General features: G+C 44.4%; 2 protein-coding genes across 4 annotated transcripts; one reads left to right on the plus strand and one right to left on the minus strand.

Moving 5' to 3' along the window:
• Positions 1 to 48: 48 nt before the first annotated feature.
• On the minus strand, positions 49 to 14,020 carry LOC147320250 (P2R1A-PPP2R2A-interacting phosphatase regulator 1). The gene is made up of 10 exons (XM_086308039.1): positions 13,171 to 14,020; positions 7,025 to 9,629; positions 6,237 to 6,321; positions 5,070 to 5,126; positions 4,885 to 4,931; positions 4,756 to 4,813; positions 4,445 to 4,509; positions 4,311 to 4,366; positions 4,143 to 4,227; positions 49 to 4,068 (listed from the first exon to the last, which is right to left on the minus strand). Exons 2-10 carry the CDS (start codon positions 7,111 to 7,113, stop codon positions 3,945 to 3,947), a joined length of 666 nt encoding a protein of 221 aa, XP_086164165.1. The 5' UTR covers positions 7,114 to 9,629; positions 13,171 to 14,020; the 3' UTR covers positions 49 to 3,944.
• Positions 10,068 to 18,806, plus strand: LOC147320251 (uncharacterized). Of its 3 annotated transcripts, XM_086308037.1 has the most exons (8): positions 10,069 to 10,507; positions 11,427 to 11,491; positions 11,614 to 11,809; positions 13,301 to 13,413; positions 14,185 to 14,266; positions 15,092 to 15,202; positions 15,281 to 15,398; positions 16,141 to 18,806. In XM_086308037.1, exons 3-8 carry the CDS (start codon positions 11,618 to 11,620, stop codon positions 16,233 to 16,235), a joined length of 711 nt encoding a protein of 236 aa, XP_086164163.1. In that variant the 5' UTR covers positions 10,069 to 10,507; positions 11,427 to 11,491; positions 11,614 to 11,617; the 3' UTR covers positions 16,236 to 18,806. The 3 variants fall into 3 exon arrangements, with proteins under 3 accessions (XP_086164164.1, XP_086164163.1, XP_086164162.1); XM_086308038.1 differs by lacking the exon at positions 11,427 to 11,491 and having other exon boundaries at positions 10,068 to 10,507; XM_086308036.1 differs by lacking the exons at positions 10,069 to 10,507; positions 11,427 to 11,491 and having other exon boundaries at positions 11,531 to 11,809.
• The last annotated feature ends 328 nt before the right edge of the window (positions 18,807 to 19,134 follow it).

Here is a 19,134-nt window from a genome sequence, read left to right on the forward strand (position 1 = left end):
ATTTAAAAAAAAAAAAAAATGACGAGAACAAACTCGCCGATGTGAAGGTACAGACGTTCTTTTATTGGTATTTTTCATATACAATATAATATTTATATATATTTATAGTGTGTACATGAACAGTTTCCACTAAAGTCGTTCTTTTTCTCGTACAGCCGTGAGAACGTCTCGAGGGAATGAACACTTGAATATAGACTTTAATGTTTCAGTTGCATAAAAATACATCGTCTCATCCACGTAGACAAGTCCAAGTATTTACACGTGAACGTGTGACTGATGTGCTTTTAGTTCCCTTTGTCCTCAACAATAAAACTCTTAGCAGCCCTTTTGTTAAAGTCGTATCTCACTCTGGTCCTTCGCCGACTTTCATAATTTCAGAAAAATAAAAACAGGCTTTTCTCTTCATTACAAAGTTAAATATTTAATGTTGCTGATGAGCGTGAGTAAAAACTATGAAACCAGCTGAAGGTCGCTCTCGATGTTCATGGAGGCGGAGCCTGTTTACTGAAACACAGGTATCAGCCAGCTGTTACCATGTGACTGACAGGGAAGTCTTGGTCACATGATCACAGGCGACGCCTCTGCAGTCTGAAAACCCAGTAGGTAAGGCGTAGTTTGTGTGGGCCCTGAAGGTGGCGCTGTGGTGTCAGGCTGAGCCAAAACATTATTTCCCACACAGGATGTTTTGTTTGCTGGAACTCAGAGGACTCCATCCACTGATGGAGACTCAGATGAAGGTGAAGCCTGAGCTGCTGTCAAACTGAAGCTCTACAGTGTGATGGAGGCGGGGGAACTACAGGGCCCCCCCAGGGTCATTTCTGACGTTTGACTCTCGGCGCTCTGCCAGAGTGAAATACTCCTTCAATACTGAAAAACTTTCAGCAAATACCTCTGAGAACAGCGCTCACATCCTCGCCTCTGCATAAAAATCCGTCCGTGTCAGGATGTAACGGATAACAGCTTCATGTCCAACACGAAAACCTCCAATCACACGGGACACGTGCATCACATATAAAAATAAAAACATGATATTGGACTTCAGACACCTGCAGGACGAGAGTCTCGACAACGAAACACCAAAGACGTTTAAACCAGAGTCCGTCACATTTCTGTCCCGCTACATAACACCTCCTCTCACCAGAGCTACTGACAGCATGGGATGGCGCTTGTGCAAAGTTTATCTCACACACACACACACACACACACACACACACACACACACACACACACACACACACACAGGAAGTTGTCTTAAAGCTACGGTCTGTCTGAACAGCGACTAGAATTTGGCAGCGTGTCGTGACCTCTGAGGAAAGTCTGTCCTGCTTCAGACGCTTCAAACTGGAAATGAGTCCTGATTCAGACAAACTGCATGAAAAACGCAGCAGAAGAATCAGTAAATGTCTGATTTACATCTTTTTTGACACGTTTTGCTTTTTTAAAAAGTTAAATAATAGTTTATTTTTTCCTTTTAGACCAGGGGTGGGCACCTCCAGGCCCCGAGGGCCGGTGTCCTGCAGGTTTCAGATCTCACACCTGAATCACATGATCAGTTCGTTACCAGGCCTCTGGAGAACTGCAGGAGCTAATTTAGTCATTTAAATCAGCTGTGCTGCTTCAAGGACACATCTAAAACCTGCAGGGACAGGGGCCCTCGAGGCCTGGAGGTGCCCACCCCTGTTTTAGACATTTTAGCAGGTGAAGACTTTGGTGTGGGCCTGCTCACGAACCCCGAGCCGCCATGTGAGAGCGTCTGGAACAGGACAGACTCAGAGTCGTGACAATAAAGCAAGAACAGAAAAAGCAGCAGAACTGGACAGCATCCTTCCACGAGGTTATGTCATCAGTCTCTGAATGAAAGGACGATAAAATGGTCACACTGTGCAAAGTGGTGACGGCAAAATATAATCTGCCTCTAAAAAAAACTACAAAGCTTTTGTGTCTGCGTCGCCGATGGCGACCAACGCTCAGCGGGTCTTTCTTTTTAACTGGGAATAAAGACACTTCATCAAAGAGCTTATAGAGACTATTTACAAACATGTCTCACTGAACCTCAGGCCTGACCTTTGACCCGACCGCTGCTCCTCCCAAATGAAGACATGTTCAGGCACGATGAGTGATCGTAGGAAACTGTACAGCACTGTGCAAACGCTGGAAGCAGAACTGCAGCTCGTCCACATAAAGCATCACCTCCGACCTCTGACCTCAGATTTGTGCTCACATCATCACAGGAACATCATTATATCCAGACCGGTGAACTGGTGCTTCCAGCAGGAATACCATACCACCTTTATTTATTGCTGTAATATTCTTACAGCACAAACCTGCTCACTGACATGCGGCGTGAACTTTGAACCATGCACCACATGGATAATACTTCACGGTAACACCACACGGCACATACATCCAAAACCACATCAAGTCAACTGATGTTGGTAACTGTTGCTTTGGTGTCAGTGAGCTTTCATGTAACTAAATGCTGCTAACGCTGAAGAACTGACCGGCCCCTCTCTTTATGGGGGCCTGTACCTGCACAGTCTAACTTCCCCCGTCAAACGGCCTCAGGAAGCACTCAACACTCTAAACTCTCTGTAGGTCAGGTGTGGCTGATAAATCAGAGCAGACTCAAGCAAACTAACTTTAGTGGGTTGAGTCAAAGGAGCTTGCAAAGAAAAGCATCTGGACTTCTTTAAGTTGCTTTTCAAGCAACTTAAAGAAGTCCAGACGCTTTTCTTTGCAAGCTCCTTTGACTACGATGACCTGGATGACTGAGAACCTTCACAGACATTTAGTGGGTTGAACGAGTTCAATCATAAATGTATATCAGAGGAGGAAGAGCACGGCTTCTTTCTGCAGGCCGAAGGAAGGTCAGCGCACACCAGCTGCTCAAAGTATTCACATATAGATACACTATTAACAAGAAACCACCTCTTTCCTCTTACTGGAGACCGGCTTAAAAACGGCCTCCAACTGAGATCTGACAAAACCAGAAGGATCCAGTCTCACCCATAACTGGAAGTTTTCATTAAAACACAAAAAGCCTTCGAAGGCTGAAGTGTTGTTCAGAGGCAGAGCTTCAGCCCACCTTCATGTGGTTTTGGGATCGGGAATGATCCTTGATTCGATGAAGGGCTGTGAGTCCAGATGATCATGAACACTCTAAATAAACCTCATCATTTCTATGTCTTCCTTACAGAAAGATTTCTGAGATTTTACAAAAGCAACTTCAGGAAACAAAAGTTGTGCTGAAGTTTCCAAGTTTGATTCCGATCCCGTCGATTGAAGAGGAAATCAAATGTTCCTGAAGTGCCTCCGAAGACCGTCCGGACAGCGGTCTGCGTTTAAGTCCTGAATACAACTCAGGACCTCATTTGAACTATCTCAATAATAAACTACAGAGAAACAGGAAGTTGAACATGAACAGCATCAGCTGATTGGTCCGTTTGGACAGGAGCCTCCAGGTTTCATCCTTCCACGAGCCGAGATCCGTCTTCAACGCGTTTTTAAAGAAAGGAAGCAAAAGAATGGGACATCCTCTGGCTTTTCCTTTTTCTTCTTCAGTCCTAATTTCTGCTCCATGTTCACGTAAGGATTACCCACAAACCCCTTCACTCCAAGCTGCGCTTGTTCAACCCGATTACACAACCAGCGTGTCTTCAGTCCTACAAAGTTTCCCGAGTTTACTTCATGATGTCACGATGACACTGATGTCGAGTCCTCTCGGCACTGTTTGATGGCAGTGGGGTGGAGCCACAAAGTGACATGATTGTGGAGATGAATCTTCAATCAGCCAATGGGGACAGCTGGAAATCTACAGAGGCGGGGCTTACAGGGACACTGGTGGATGACTGGAACAGATCTACGATGTGATGAAGGTTGAAGTTCCTCCAGTTGCTGACGGGCGGTCTGTGCCCACTGTGACGGGTCGGGAGGTGAGCTGGTCTTTAGTGTCCAGGGTGCTGGTGGGAGGTGAAGGGAGTGAAGGCGGGTGGGGGCGAGAGAGACAGGGGGTGGGACTGAGGAATGGACCCTCCCACAGGAGGAGAGTCTGCCGCTGACTGTGAGACGCTGAGAAGAGAGGAGGAAGATCAGGTTTCACGTTTTAGGTTTTGAACACAATGCATCTCTCAGGTCATCCTCACCTAACTGTGTAGCTGCTGTGGTGGGTGGGGTCTGTCACCCCAGCAACAAAGAGCTTCTTTGGGGGTCCATCTGACTCCACCCCCCCTGAGGGATGAGTTTTCACAGATTTACACACTTTTGTTTCAAGACTGCAGAATAAGAATGATCCACAGTAAAATGTTGGTTACCTTTCCTCTTCAGCGGAGTCAACGCCGGCCACCTCACCGTGGTGCTGACCGCAGGTCTGCGGGGCAATCGACACATTCGTCAGCACAGTGGCGCAATGACTACACAATAAATCAGGCTTAGGCGTTAGACAAACCTGAACCTCCTGGTAGGACTCGGGGACGAGTTGGGCGTGACGCCGCTGTCGTGTGACGGAAACCACTGAAGAAAAAAAAGCTCCAGTTTAAATGAACTTCATTCACTGTTTGATCGGGTTTAGTTTCAGGGCTCCAAGTCAGGAGATTCAAACTACATTCAAAACTAAAGCTCTTTCTTATTGGTCTAAAAACTACAATACCCATGAGGCTCAGCAGGTTAGAAAAGAATAAAGCATCCTGACAGGAAGTGCAGTTGTAAACCATCAAAATAAGAGTGAGGCAGCATGAAAGCTGAAGTGGAGAAGCTCACCACTGATGTGTGGTTGTGCCACTGGCTGCCTGGAGGAACTGGGACCAGACTGGAAGGACTGGAAGAGAGACAGAGGGTTACCGACTGCTTGTTTAAACCTCAAAGATAGAAGTAGAGTTTCTGGATTACCCGAGTCTCTGCAGAGTCCCTCTGAGCGTCATCTCCGTGTTCTCCTCCTGAGGTGAAGCAAACACAGACACTGAAGCACTGCTCTTTGATTTAAAAATAGCTTAAACATGTTGTAGACGATGCTGAGCAAAAAGAGAAAGAAAGTGGCGTGCTGGCGGGAAGCAGAGCAGGAAGTCTGTCCTCACCTGCCTCTTGTGGTCGAGTCTGTATCCGGTCAGAGAGAAAGGAGACAGAGGGACGAGCTGAAAGAGGAAAAATGTGTAAAACAGGAGCTCAAAGAGGCTAAAACGGATAAAAAGTGGACTGAAAGGTTTACGTGAAGCTGAAATGAAGAGAGCATCATTTAAAGGACAAGCTTCAGACTGTGCAGGTCAGAGGTCACGAGCTGTGAGTTTGTAAGCTGTGCTGCCATCTTTGTTTGAAGGCTGGAACTGTGCTTTTCCATCAGGCTGAGTCAAGAGAGAAGGTCATTTGATTTGATTCTATCATCACTGATCGTTTTGTAATCGATTGTCTGACCCTTTTTATTCTATGTTACATCCTGGTGTATTTCTGGCCCTGCTGTCTGAACTTAAGTTAAAAAGGTGCAACATGAATAAACGTTTTATTATTAGATCTGAAAACTGTCTCGAGATTTTTTCCAACTCTGAGTGATCTCCACAGTTTATCCTTTAACTTCAGAACAGATGCAGTCAAAGTGCTCATCACAGTTTAGTCTGACTTTTATCACTGTTTGTAGTCCTGCTGAGTTCTTCAAGGATCCAAGCAGGAAGTCCTGACTGGATATTTGCTGCTGATCTTTGTGGTGAAGACAAAAGTACAAAAACAAAGTTACAGAGAAGTCGGAGGAGAACGTGGTGTTTGGCCCAGCGTCTATGATGATCGTCAGATTAGAGACTAGCTCTGCTCTGTGTTTCAACGGCAGATTAAAAGGTCAAATGTGGTGCTTATCTTATCATTTCTCCTCAGTACTTGAACATTTTGAGTTAAAAGTATGTTGAACAGTAAAACATGAGTGCAGTTGGCTCCTTGTTTCCTTCTGCAAGCGTACGAGCAGTCATAAACATCGGCATGGGGTGCAGTTAGGGGAGCTGTGATTGGTTGATGAGACCTTCCAGTTTCAGCCCTCGATAAAAACTTTAATATCCAGATCAGAGGGTTTTTCTCAAAGCTGGTGCAGCTGTCACATCTGGTTCCTGTGCAGCTCTCTGTCTCTTCTGGTTTAAGTTTCGGTCGACCTCTACAGCTCAAAGGAAACACCTGACGCTTCAGATCAGGTGTGCTTAAACACTGTGTTATCTCACTGCTTATGAACATTTTCCGGTAAATAAAGTTTTTGCAGCACTACTGACCTGCGAGGGACAGCTGGGGTTGATGGAGATGCTGCTGCGTCTGTACCGAGCCGAGGACACGGGACTGAAGACCGTCATCCCGTCACTGAGAGAGAGCAATAACGTGATAAATAAGATAATCAATAACCTCTCGTGTAATTTTCACAGAGCCGAGGTTTGGATATTTAAATATATAAATAACTATTTATTGGCATCAGTATCTTAAACAATTATGAACAATTATGTTAAAATTTTGTTCTCGTATGTTCAGGGTTCAAACTGATTCTTGCTGCCCTCATGGTACGTGTCATTTTTAAAATCTGTTTAATGATTTTCAAAGTACAAAAATCAAAAAGGATGCCAGGAGTGTTTTTTATTTTTATCCAAGTAGCCACAGAATTTTTTAATTTCTCATATTTACATTTTTTAAGATTTGCAAATTATTTCATGTGTAAATAAACTGTAGTTTAAACTAATTATTATATGGACTATAGTGGCTGCTACTTTCAAGCTAAGACATTAGTATTCACAGCAGGAGATTAACAAACATAAAAACAGTAATAAGTTGGCCATGTTTACAATCTTTCTGTATAGTTCTATTATTATCTAAGTGAAAATAAGCACAAGTAAAATAAACATTTAATTTTATTACATCACACCTGGCATTAAGCCGAATAAAAGACCAGGACTGTTGTATTAAGATGACTTACTTTATCTATTAAAATAATACCTTCGAGCTTTCTGTGATCAATACATTAAAATTTAAGTTCTTTTGGACGGAGTTCAACGTGTGGTGTAGAACCACTAACCTGACACTCGTGATCATGGGGGCGCTGTTCGACCTGCGAAGTGCCCCGCCTCCTGCGCCTGCGCACTGGTCCACTTCCATCCGTTCCATACTTTGGTCCACAGGCCCGACTGCGCCGTCTGCCGGCCTTCAACCGCTTGACGGCGGCTACGGGCTCTACTCGAGCCCGGTGGAAGCCCGACCCGCAGGCCTCGCTAGCAGCAAACCCAGAGCCGCCGAGTCAGCGGGCTGAACAGCGAAGCTCGCCTCTCTTTACCGCATCTCCTTACGAAAACCTTATTATCCGCGTGTGACTGCGGGCCACGGCGACATTTATGACCCACAGCTGGCTTCACTTGCTGCGCCGCTAACGTTATTTTTTACGACTGCGTAAAACCGCGAAAAATACGCAGAAACAGCCGCGATGAAGTTCCCTAAATGTGCCCAGCAGAGCCTCCTCCTGGGCCCAGCTTTGTGGGGAAACTTTTAATCCGCACAGCTGATGCGACTTTTAGGATTAGCTGCGGAGCTAACAGCAAAAACCTCCAGAGATCAGAAAACCGCTAAGCACCCGCGCCACACTGTCCTAGGCGGGACGGTCCGCCTGTCCCCGGGAAGAGGCGGTCACGCCGGCCCCGAACCCACCGAGCACTCCTGCGGAGGAGTCGCGAAAACTCCGAAAATTAACAGTTTGAAAGATTTTTACAACATAGTCCTTCAACCAAATACAGGCAGTTCGCCAACTGTGGAAACAGCGCCGCCGGCCGGCCACAGGGGGAACTGCAGCCTGCCATGCAAATACATAAAAAGTTCTGTCCTGTTTCTTCCTCCAAAACTCAGATTATCATACATGACAAGCGTTTCCACACTTTAACATAAGATCCACCGATATTTAATACACTAAAAAATCTAAATGCCTTTAATTTAGTGAAGAATTGGTCATTTTCTTATTGTCCAATGGTTAATCCAGCTCACACCGATTTATTATTATTATCATTTTTAATTATTCTAATCTACAGAACAACGCGTGACATCATAGCATGTAGCTGTAGTTTATATCAGTGTTTGTCACACTGGGTGTTGAAATTGAAGTTGAGTTCTGTGTGAAATTATCTCTTAAAAGATTTATGACTGTAATGTTAACAGTGATGACTTTAAATTTTATAGTGGTAAAATGAAGCATTGGTATTGGTTTTGATCAGTGATTTAGTTTTCCTTTACTGTCTGGTTCTGATTTTAAAATAAAACAATTTTAAGATAACTCTTTATTGTCGTTTCAGTCATATTTAGTACAATAGTACAATGACATTGGAAAATTGTCCCACGCCAGAAATAAACACAACGCAGTAAAATTTAAAGTGGATAAAAGTGCAAAAAAGTATGACATAATAAATTCTAGAATGGATGTTTGTTGCACATTATTGCCCCCCAAAAGTCCAGGGAGGCAGTCATGCCAGCTGTTAGCACTGATTAGGGCTATTGCTAGGGCTGGGTATCGATTTCTATAACTGATTCAATTCAGATTCAGTGAGAAATATTATAATTCTGGTCATTTATCCGTACAGTCTATATTTTTATATCCATGTATAAACACAAAGCTGGCACTTGTGAGACTTCGGAGGAGTGAGCATCACAGCAGATGTCTTTGTGTCAAAGTAACTGAGGTAACACAGAAAGATGAAAAACAGAAGAAAACCATGAATCATCATCTGAACATTACCTGATGCTGCTGAAGATGAAGCAGAGCAAAGTTACAGAGGTTTGATTAGAGACACAGCTAAGCAATCATTTGTAAAAGTTTACATTTCTTTGTTATTGAACAGCAGAAATGAGGCTTTTTTGTCAGTGGTCAATGAAAAAAAACACGACGGTAGACTGGGGTGTAACAATCAAGCGAATACTGCAGAAAATAGAGTTTTTTGATGTAACCTGGTCTCTGAGTACACTGAGACAGCTGCGCAGGTCCTTCAGGATGTCCAATGATTGATGTTAATGACCCTCTGAAGTGCCTTTTTGTCTGCCGTGGTGCAGCCAGACAACCACACTTTGAATGTGAAGCTAAAGTAAGCTACGTTTATTTGCTTAATAAATTTAAAAATTTGTTTCTTAAAAAAATTAAAAATGAATTTAAAAAATGGTGTAACTGTTTAAACAAAGCACGTTTGTCTTTTTATTAATTATCATTAGTTCTGTTTTTCCTGAGTTTACTTTAACAGATGGATGGAAAAGAAATGAGGGACATTCATTTATTCATTTTATACCATCTGTAATCTGGTCTCTAAACTTTCAGGAAGCAGTCATACATCCAGGGTGGCGTCTTCAAACAGTTAAACTCAGTTAAAGTCATAAAAACTGAGTGTTTAGTATTTTATGTTTAAATGCTCATCAGCTCAGACAGGAAGTTCTCATGACTGAGCTCAGTAACACGGAGCGTCAGGACGGAGCTTCGATGGCAGGAATGTTGTGGTGTTTCCTCTGTTGTTGTGAATTCTTCATCTGCGCTGAGTCGTCATCTCCAAAATATGGTGAAACTGGACACCGGCAACCGTAACCCCTTCACTGCCGCTGTGCAGATGTTTCCCACGAGGAGAGAATCAGCTGGACCTGAACCTGGACCAGAGTCGCACCTGGACCGAGTCCAACACAGACATGAAGTTATTAAAAGATTCCAATATTTTACTGAAAAGCACCCAGAGTGTGTTTCAGCGAATCTCCGTTCAACTCTGATCCACATCCAGCAACAAAGATCATTTCAACATCCCAAACCTTCAGGTTCACATCGAGGCAACCACGGCAACATCCTCAGTTGGCCAACCTCTGCATGCAGCAACTTCTGCCCCAAAACCAAATATCTAAGCACAACATACACGACTACAGCAACACCTGTAACCAGCCTCAGCAACCACAGTGAGAATGCCTGCATATGCAACTCACAGCAACACCACCAACTAGTACAATTTGCAACTAAGATGGCAAATATTCCAAAAATAAAAGCAACTAAAGCAAAACAAGCTTATGTAATTGGTGCAACTAAGTAGCCATAGTAACAGTAGCTGCAACCTTAACCACACAAGGCAACCATTGACACAACAGTGTACAATTAAACACAGCAACTTCTGCAGCCAAGCTAATCGCAGCAGCAACAAGATGGGGCAACTCCTGCAACTAAAGCAACCACACCGCGCTCCTGACTGCACCTAACAGTCCCCACGCACGCACCCGCACACCGGAGTACTCCAAGTACCGTCCCGTTACCGTTAGCGCTCGTGCCGTCGGTCACTTTAACGATCAGACGAGAGGTTAAATCTGGGAGAGCGGAAGGGGAGGTGGAGGAGGTGCTCCTTCCTCAGACGGAGTTAAAATAGTTTCAGGAAACTTTGAGCTGCTTTACTCGAGGTTCCCGAAAAAACTGTGAAGCTTCGCGGGAGGCGCACACGGAGCACCCGGGGGGCCGCACACGGACGGCGACATGCCGGGGAGAACCGGAGCCGCCTGGATGTGACTGGTAGGTGGGGTGTCCCCGCTGCTCCTAAACAACATGCGGCCAGAGCAGCGCGACAGCAGCGGGACACTGCGGAGCCACAGCCGCCGGGAGGGCTCAGAGAGCAGCAGTCACAACTCTGATCATTCACCTCTATCCGCAACCACATGGGCAGATCATTTACAACCAATAAATCTTCCGTAAACATATTTAAACGTTACCAGATTGTTGAAACTATTCCTTAATTATTGATCTCTATTGATTGTATTTGGCATGTGTGCAGCTTTACATGATTATTGCTGGGTTATTAATGATATTAATAACTTTAGCTCACACCACTGCTCAGTCCCAGCTCCAGATGTTTATCCTGGGTTTCTACAGTAGCTTAACATGAGTTAAAGTTCAAAATAAGCCCTCTTTATCTTAAACTGGACCTTCAGTTCATCAAACGTACAGAATAGCATTGATGTTAATACTGTATCGATAAATATCTTTGTGTTTTGACTGTATATTGTATTAACAGCCTGTGAAACCTTTAAACAGCAGAAGCTGAGCCAAAGGGCTTCACTGACAGGACCATTCAAATTCCAGCTCTAAAAAATCCCAGTTTCAAACTACTACTACTTCAAACTACTACTTTTGTTGTGGAAAGTTAAATTCGCTGTGATTTAGTGATCATTAAACTATGTCCAGAATTATCAAATATGTTATGACACACTGAGAGGTTGCCACATTATTAGTATTGGTATCGGCAATACTGGCCCAATATTTGCTTAATATTAAATAGATACAAAAATATGCACCGGTGGCACAGCATTTTAGCCCCTCCCTCTTTAAGCCACTTCCATATTATTGGCTGCCACTCATAAACAGAATGCAAATGGGTGGGGCTTTGCTGCCTGAGATAACCATATAAGGTATTTCTCTGTGTGACTTCTTACAGATCCAGGAGTAGAAAAAACTGCAACATGTTAATGAGTGTTGTGGATAAATCGTCTCAGACATTCTGTAGGTTTGAGTTTCCACTTTGGTCTTCAGAGTTTTTAAATGAAAACAACGCTGTTTGTTGCTTTCTGTGTTTACACATGTTATTGTTTACTTTTTGTTGATCTTGCTTTGGTTCATTCAAGGAGGATGGAGGGAGAGAAAGAGACGTCTGAGGAGAAGGAGGAGGAAGAGGAGGGGGAGGAGAAGGAGCTTCATCAGGATCACCCCATGGAGGCATCCTCTCTGGACCAGGACCTTCCCATCATGCACTGGGAGGAACTGAGCCAGCGGATAGCTGAGCTGGAGAAACAGGAGCAGGAGCGGAGGGAAAGGTCAAAGGTCAGCTATAGATAATGTTCAGAGTTTGAGGCTCTGTTTCTCAGTCAGTGGGAAAGACTACATTTCCCATGATGCACTTCGCTGGACAAAGAAGGAAAAATCAAGCACCAAAACCTGCAGTTCATCTAATGTCCACGAGAGATTCCAGCAGTTAGTTCGAATTTTAAAGTAAAAACAAAAACAAGCAAAAACAAGGCGGTTTTTGGTGCATCGCCTTCTTAGCGACCACCTAGCAGCAGCCAGCCACCTTCAGCAGCCACTGGGCAACAGGTTGGGCAGCACACACAATCCGTAGCCAGCTGTGGTTTCCATAGTTTCAGGCTGTAACCTGGAACTAAGCGTTAGAGCCTGAGAGCAGAATCTGCAGGAATACGAGCAGAATTAAACCAGCAGAGCTGAGCGCAGGAAACTGCCCATCTGTAAACATTGCCGGTTGAAAGAGAAGCTTCACTTCAAATTTTTAGTTTGCTGCTGTTCAGTTGCATTGTGGGAAATGTAGTATCCAGCATGGTTTGCCCCCCCTCTGCTCTTTACTTCAGGTCTCTGAGGAGCTTGTTCCTGATAGTCTTTGCCGTTTCCCCTGTTTTTTAATTCGATCCTGAACAGGATGAGATCGTGTTTGTTGTGTCTGAAGAGCCGCTGCCGTAATCCACACCGAGCTAAAACAAGGAGGAGGAGGTGGTTCAACGACCTGGTGTCACAGCTGCATGTTTATATGTTCTCTGGTGACACGACGATCACTCAGAACTTCCCAACATCAGTTTCCTGTTTGCTCTGGGCGACAGCCTCTTATCTGTGCTGCTTTTTGGGCTGATACCCATCACACTTTAGTTTTTACTACATTTCCTGTGATTGGTGAGAATCTGCTGCTGGAGTACTTTTTTCTTTCACCCTTGCTTTGCTGCACAGAAAAATCTGAAACCAGTCTGAGTGGTTTGTTGTCAACATAAACTGTATATAAAAGATGGATGTGACCACTGTGGCGTCACTCACTAAGTTTTGAAAGGCCAACGTTAGTTCATGGTTGGTTTTTAAAGCCAGTAGGAACCATATTTGTAGTTTCATAACAATTTAACATTATTTCACACCTGCAGTTAAACACAGCAACGTCTTCTAATAAACCAACCCCTGCAACCAGCAACACAAAATAGTCTCAGCTTCAGCAACTAAACCAACTGCTGCAACTAGAGCAACAGTGCTACACTAAGTTTTTGTGCAACTGAACCAACAAAACCAGTGCAAAGCCAGCAATGCCTGCAACTAAATGTCAACTTCTGTAACTAAACCAAAATACTGAAACTAAGGCAACCAAACACAGCAACCAATAAGACTAAACCTTCCGGTCCAAGTCCTGGATGCACCTTTAGAGCATCTAGTGGTCATCGGGGGAACTGCAACTTTTGATGCTTCATTTTTCAGTCCTGGATGTTGATGGTTAGTCGTCAGGTGATCGGTGGAGAATTATCCTCAGGTTATGTTGTCTTCCTGCAGAGAGGGGCGGGGCTGAGGACGGAGGGAAATCCAGATGGAGTGTGGAGCAACGTCTGGGGGGAAGAGGAGGAGGAAGACTTCAGGAGGTGTCGAGTGGCAGTTGTTACATCACGGTAATGAAGCGTCGTGGATAATCTCTGTTTTTTGTTGAGTTCGTGTTTGTTGGTTTGAATCTGTCAAAGTGTTGCCCAGTGATGACGGTGACCTCGCAGGCCAGCTCGCTCCTACACCGGTGCTCCATCATGCAGGATGGAGGAAGCAACACTTGCTGGTTAGCGAGGTCCCACCGTGAAGCCTCCAGATGCATTTTCATCATCTTTGCAAGAAATTAGCGATGTTTTTGTTTCCAGCATCAAATCGATGCATACGGTCGGATAATTCTTCCAAACTCTGATAATCCGATGACTCAGCAGAACGTTTTCAAATCACGGTAAATTCCAGCTAAAGTTACCGTCCGGTAACGTGTGGCGTCGCATAAATGATTGTGGTGAGGCAGATGCTGGCGTCAGCCCGTTGCAGGGATATGGTCTTCCTCACAAAGAGGTGAGAAGTTAGTAGCCAGCTCGACTGTAATGGCTACGGGCTGTACTCACTCTGGGGGTCTCTCTTCCTACCACGATAGTAGAATGACACCCCCTAGTGGTGCTGTGCTGTAATAACAGTTGTTACAGACTGACTGCAACATGTTGGCAGTCTGAAGTTATAAGTTTGGTCACCTGGCAACCACTGAGTTTCCGTAGTCACGGGGAGGTTGCCGTCCTGTTTTTATTCGAGCGTGGCCGTGCCGTTACCGTCTGTGGATTCGGCCATGAGATGCAGCTAGCTGATGACCGTTTCTTCCCCTCTCATTTGTGAAGAAAATAAAGCATTTTATTTGTTTACAGATTTCACAACCACAGAAACCTGCAGCTGTGCTTCATCAACAACAGCGACAGTGAAGAGGAGGAGGAGGGGGCCAATAAAAAGGTGCTTCCTGCTCTGCTTGCTGCAGCAAGTTTCAGGACACAGATCAGGGACAGATTTTACTGCAAATGCAACAAACTGATTCAGAATCTAAGCTTCAGAAGTTTCATGTAGTGAAAGGAGAGTTTGTCTGTTCGTGAAACCTTCCAGTGTTGCTGTTTGTAATCACTGAACATTTTAAGCTTTTGGGATCTGTGAACCTCTAGCAGAGTGGCAGCAAAGCTGGGTGTGGACACAGCTTTTCTCAAAGGATATTTAGACACTGCTAAACATTTGAGAGCAGCAGCCGAGCCAGTGTTACTGCCAGAGATCTGCAGGAGAGTCCAGCCAGAGCAGGAGAACATCAGTTCATCACCAGGCAACAATAAAAATAAAGAACAGCTCGATCACGCGGAAAAATGGGGTCAACCCTTAGAGTTTTCGGAGTCCATTGTACAGAGAGATCAAATTTTAAAAAGAAGCTGAAACACTGATTGGAAGTCACTGAGGGTTAAACGATTAGTTCTCTGGGCTCCATGTGGGAATCCTTTCCTTCGTCTCTGAGTCATTATCAGGCACTAACTCGTGTTCTCACTCGTCACTGTCTGAACACATCGCTGCACAAGGAGTGTAACTCTAACTGTTATTAAAGCTACTTTTTGTGATTATCTGCTGCAGAACGTAACGGCAGCTGTCACCAGCAGGGGGCAGCGTTTCTCCAGCGAGTCTTGTTGCTGTTTTTCTGAACCCAGGCTCGCCTTTACCTCACCACTTCCTAATGCTCAGGTTAAAACACAGTCACAAACAGGTGCTATCCACAGTCTGACCTCTGACCTCTGACCCTGTCAGGTCACAAAGGGAACAGGGCACAATGGTTGCCATGCCGCTGGGTTGAAACAGGAAGTGGCCACGGCTCTGAGGACGTTGAGAGACAAGTTGCTGGCCGAACAGAAGGAGGAGGTGAGTCCGAGCCCGAGCCCGACCAGCAGATCGATGACCTGAAGCTCATCTGTGTGTGTGTGTGTGTGTTTGCTGCAGCGGGTGGCTGGCAGCAGCTGCGTGGCCCAGCGGAAACATCTGGAGCGCTGGGAGCTGCAGGAACGCTCGCTGCAGCAGCTCGGCAGCTTGAGGGCGTCGCTGGAACGAGACGTTCACGGTACGCAGAGCTTTAACGGAAACACAACGGTGCTGCTCACAGCCTCACATCTGGGTTTCATTTAGAGTCAATCTTTATTTCACAACTTTGTCTCTGTTAGGTTTACGTCCAACAGATTTGTTCTTGAAAATAAAGAAACAAATTTATATATTTGTGTTAATTATATATTTGTCAGTGCGCCCCAGGGTGGCTGTGGCTACAATGTAGCTGCCATCACCAGTGTGTGAATGGGTGGATGACTGGATGTAGTTTAAAAGCGCTTTGGGGTCCTTAGGGACTAGTAAAGCGCTTTACAAATACAGGCCATTTACCATTTTCAGGAAAAGCCAGGCTGGTTTTCTAAGTAATGACATTCCTCATTAGCCTCATAGTGAATCTTTTACTCTGTCGTGAAGACTTTAAAACTTTGAATAGAAAAGATGTGAAGCTAATCGCAGCTGTCAGTAATCTTTCCACAGCCCTGAGACTTTACTTCCTGTAGAGCCTGTAGACTGAAGGCTGTTTTGTGCTGCAGTGAAGGAAACAGGTGCGTTTCATTTATGACACAAAAATCAGAGCTGTTCTGTGAAAAGTGGAGCGTTTGATCACAGTTGTCTGGTTTTAATAATCAGACCTGATTGATCTCTCAGCCTCACCTTGTTGTGGCCTCTATCTGACTCTACCGGGCTCAGAAATTTCTTCCACTTTGTTCTGGGGACAAACGCCTCGTGTTAGCCCACACTCTGCTTTGCTTGTTTTCCAGCTCTGAGCTCCGAGCTGGTGGCCCACCTCCTGGTACGAGACCAGCTGAGGACGAAGCAGGACGCCATGCTGCTGGACGTCCAGGACCTGACCTAACGCCAGAACGGCACGGCGGACACCTCGCACAGTCTCTGCCCAGTGCTCCTTCTTTCAGCCTCTCTGGGACCAGGCTGACTGTTCGGGCGTGTCAGCCCCTCAGCTGTTTACTGCGTCAGCGACAACCTGCCGGTTCATCTAAACTGACCAATCAGCACCATCCAGAGAAACGACGATGACATGATCCTGGAGGACTCACGTCGGTATTCACAGAAAGGAATAACGTTCATAACAGAGCTCAGATGTTGGAGGGTTTTTTGGTGAAGTCAGATTCATTCATCGGGACGGCCAATCAGCTGCTGGCTTGTGACAGTTTAAGTCTCGGTCGTTGTTCTGACTCCTGACAATCGGGCTTGTTATGTTTCTGTTGTTAGAGCAGCTCGTTCATCTCACAGCAGCTCCGTATGTGACGCCCCGAGTTCATCCTCAGCCTCAAACAATCCTTGGAGCTCATGTTCCTTTAAGGCCCGCCTCTCTATAAGCACACTCTCTTCTGATTGGTCATCTATTAAGTCCCTTATACGGAAACCTCAGATAATCTTCTTCATGTTTTTCAGCAGGTGACATGTTCATGCAGCATTTTCTCAGCATGTTTCCAGGATCACTAAATCGTTCTGCTCCAAAACTGCATGACAGGGGTCTTCATCTGCACCACAGATTTACAGGCTCGGCCTCTGAAAATGAAACTGACATTTTGGGAAAGGTTAGTATATTTTGCTGTGACGTTTGGAGAAAGCTGGAGCTTTTCAAATCTTTTTTGATACCTGTGCTCCTCTAAATGCTCATTTTAAGCCACCGTGGTAGCACGGTGTTATTATCCTCACTCTGTCCTACAAGAGGATTTTTGTGGAGACTTTATGTTCCTCAGAGGATCCATTGTCTTCGTCAAACAGCCTGTAACCGTGTTTTTGCCTTGAGACACAGGTCTTAAAGCTACAGGATGAAATTTGGGAGACATAATCATGGTCAGCAGACCAAAAACAATGACTTTGATAAACCCACGAGTCAAACGTTTGTGGTGAGCGACCCCCTGGAAACCTGCGGTTGCTATCAGTACATGTATATTCCCACCAAGTGGTGATTGGTTGCTGGTTATCACTGGGTGAAAATGGGTTGCAAAGGGAGCGCTGCACCCAAAAACCTCCCTGTGATTGATTTGGTTGCCACGTTTGTGTTGAAGACAACATGTCTGCAAACATTCACACTGAGCCAAGCGGTCGGGAAAGGCAAACAGGAAACTCCTTCAAAGTAAAAGTTGTACCTTACTACTGAAAACAACACATTTCAAAAGGTGCAACTTTTACTGTGGCGGTTTCAGGTTTGTGTTGCACTTTCCTGTTTGCTTTACCACTCGGCTTGTTGGTCGAGTGTTTACAGGAAGAGAAGTCACATCACAGCTGGGAGCGACAGCCTGCCAAACCAACCACAAAGAGGCTTGTCGGTGTCTTCCTCTGAGCTCATCTACCAACCTCCAGCAACCTCACAGTTGGTTAAAACACATTTTTCTGTAGCACCTGGTGGTTGGTAGGTGGTTGCCAACCGGTCTCTAGACCTGTCCAACTTTGGACCTTAGACAACAAATGTTACTCAGTTCATTTAGAAGATGCATTTTGGTAAAACGGTGTTACTTTACACCGTGCTGAAAGCTCAGTGACTCATCGGTTCAAACATCCTCATCGAAGTCAAATTGGTCAACTTTCTGACTCCTAACATTACGTTCAGATTTGGGAGTTTGGTGATCAAATTTCATCTAAAAAAATCCCATTTTCACATATTTTCGCTGTGTTCTCTGAGACTAATTAGACATAATCAACAAAAGGGATCTAACTTATCTTATTTAAGTTTTATTGTGTTACTTACTGAACCACTTTTACCTGTTACTATAAAAAGGGAACAGCACACAGATATAAGCACGTGGAATTAAAGAGCTTACATGATATCTTGATTATTGGACATTATACTTAGTTTTTGTTTTGTTTTTTAATTAAAGGGGAATTTCACCCAAACTTGATGTCATCATCACATTAAAGCAGAAAATAAATAACTGAAACAACTTCAGACTAACAAAGTTGCGTTTCTGTCACAGTGGTGAAATTCCTCTTTAACTGATGCTAAACTCTTCAGGTACCGTCTGTGATCGCGCTATCGTTGTTTACTTTAAATGTAAGGGAAGAATCCACTGAATATAACCAACTATGTGCCATGATTGCTGCCTTACTTTCATTTTCTTCTTAAAACTAAATGTTTTGCATCTCATCCATCATGTGCTTTAAATAACTCCCTGAATCTGTTTTCATGAGCACAGTAGTCATTGAAACAGTAGTCGAGGATATTTAGCATTGTGCTCTCGTGCCTGTGATAAGAAGCTGAATGTCATTTACATTGAAAGCGATGTACTGTAATGAGAAATGTGCTTTAAAGTATATAAAGTCACACTGAAATGTGCTGTTTTGAGGTTGTGGAAGGTTATGACACTGATACAAGGCTGTTAATCATTTCACCGTGACTTTAAGAATATTTGGAGAAGTATTTTAAAATGTAAATAAAATTAACTACAAATATATTTGTATATGTAAACATTAATTCTGAAATATATTTTTAAAAGCAAAACTTAATGATGTCATATTACTGTGCTTTGCTGTAGTTCTTCATATATGTGCATTTCTATGCAGATGATACCCAGGTTTATCTGCAAAGACACAAAAATCACTTCTTTTATTAATTTTAATGCCTTCGAGCAGGAGTGGGGACCTCCAGGCCTCGAGGGCCGGTGTCCTGCAGGTTTTAGATCTCACCCTGGCACAACACACCTGAATCACATGATTAGTTCATTACCAGCCATTGAAATCGGCTGCGATGGATCAAGGACACATCCTGGAGTTCCACCCCTGTTTTAGAC

Source organism: Aulonocara sp. 'chitande type north' Nkhata Bay, linkage group LG10 (genome assembly GCF_057382095.1).
Source record: "Aulonocara sp. 'chitande type north' Nkhata Bay isolate Kocher_YH1m ecotype deep benthic linkage group LG10, A_spYH_male_GT1.1, whole genome shotgun sequence".
NCBI classification, from domain to species: Eukaryota; Metazoa; Chordata; class Actinopteri; order Cichliformes; family Cichlidae; genus Aulonocara; species Aulonocara sp. 'chitande type north' Nkhata Bay.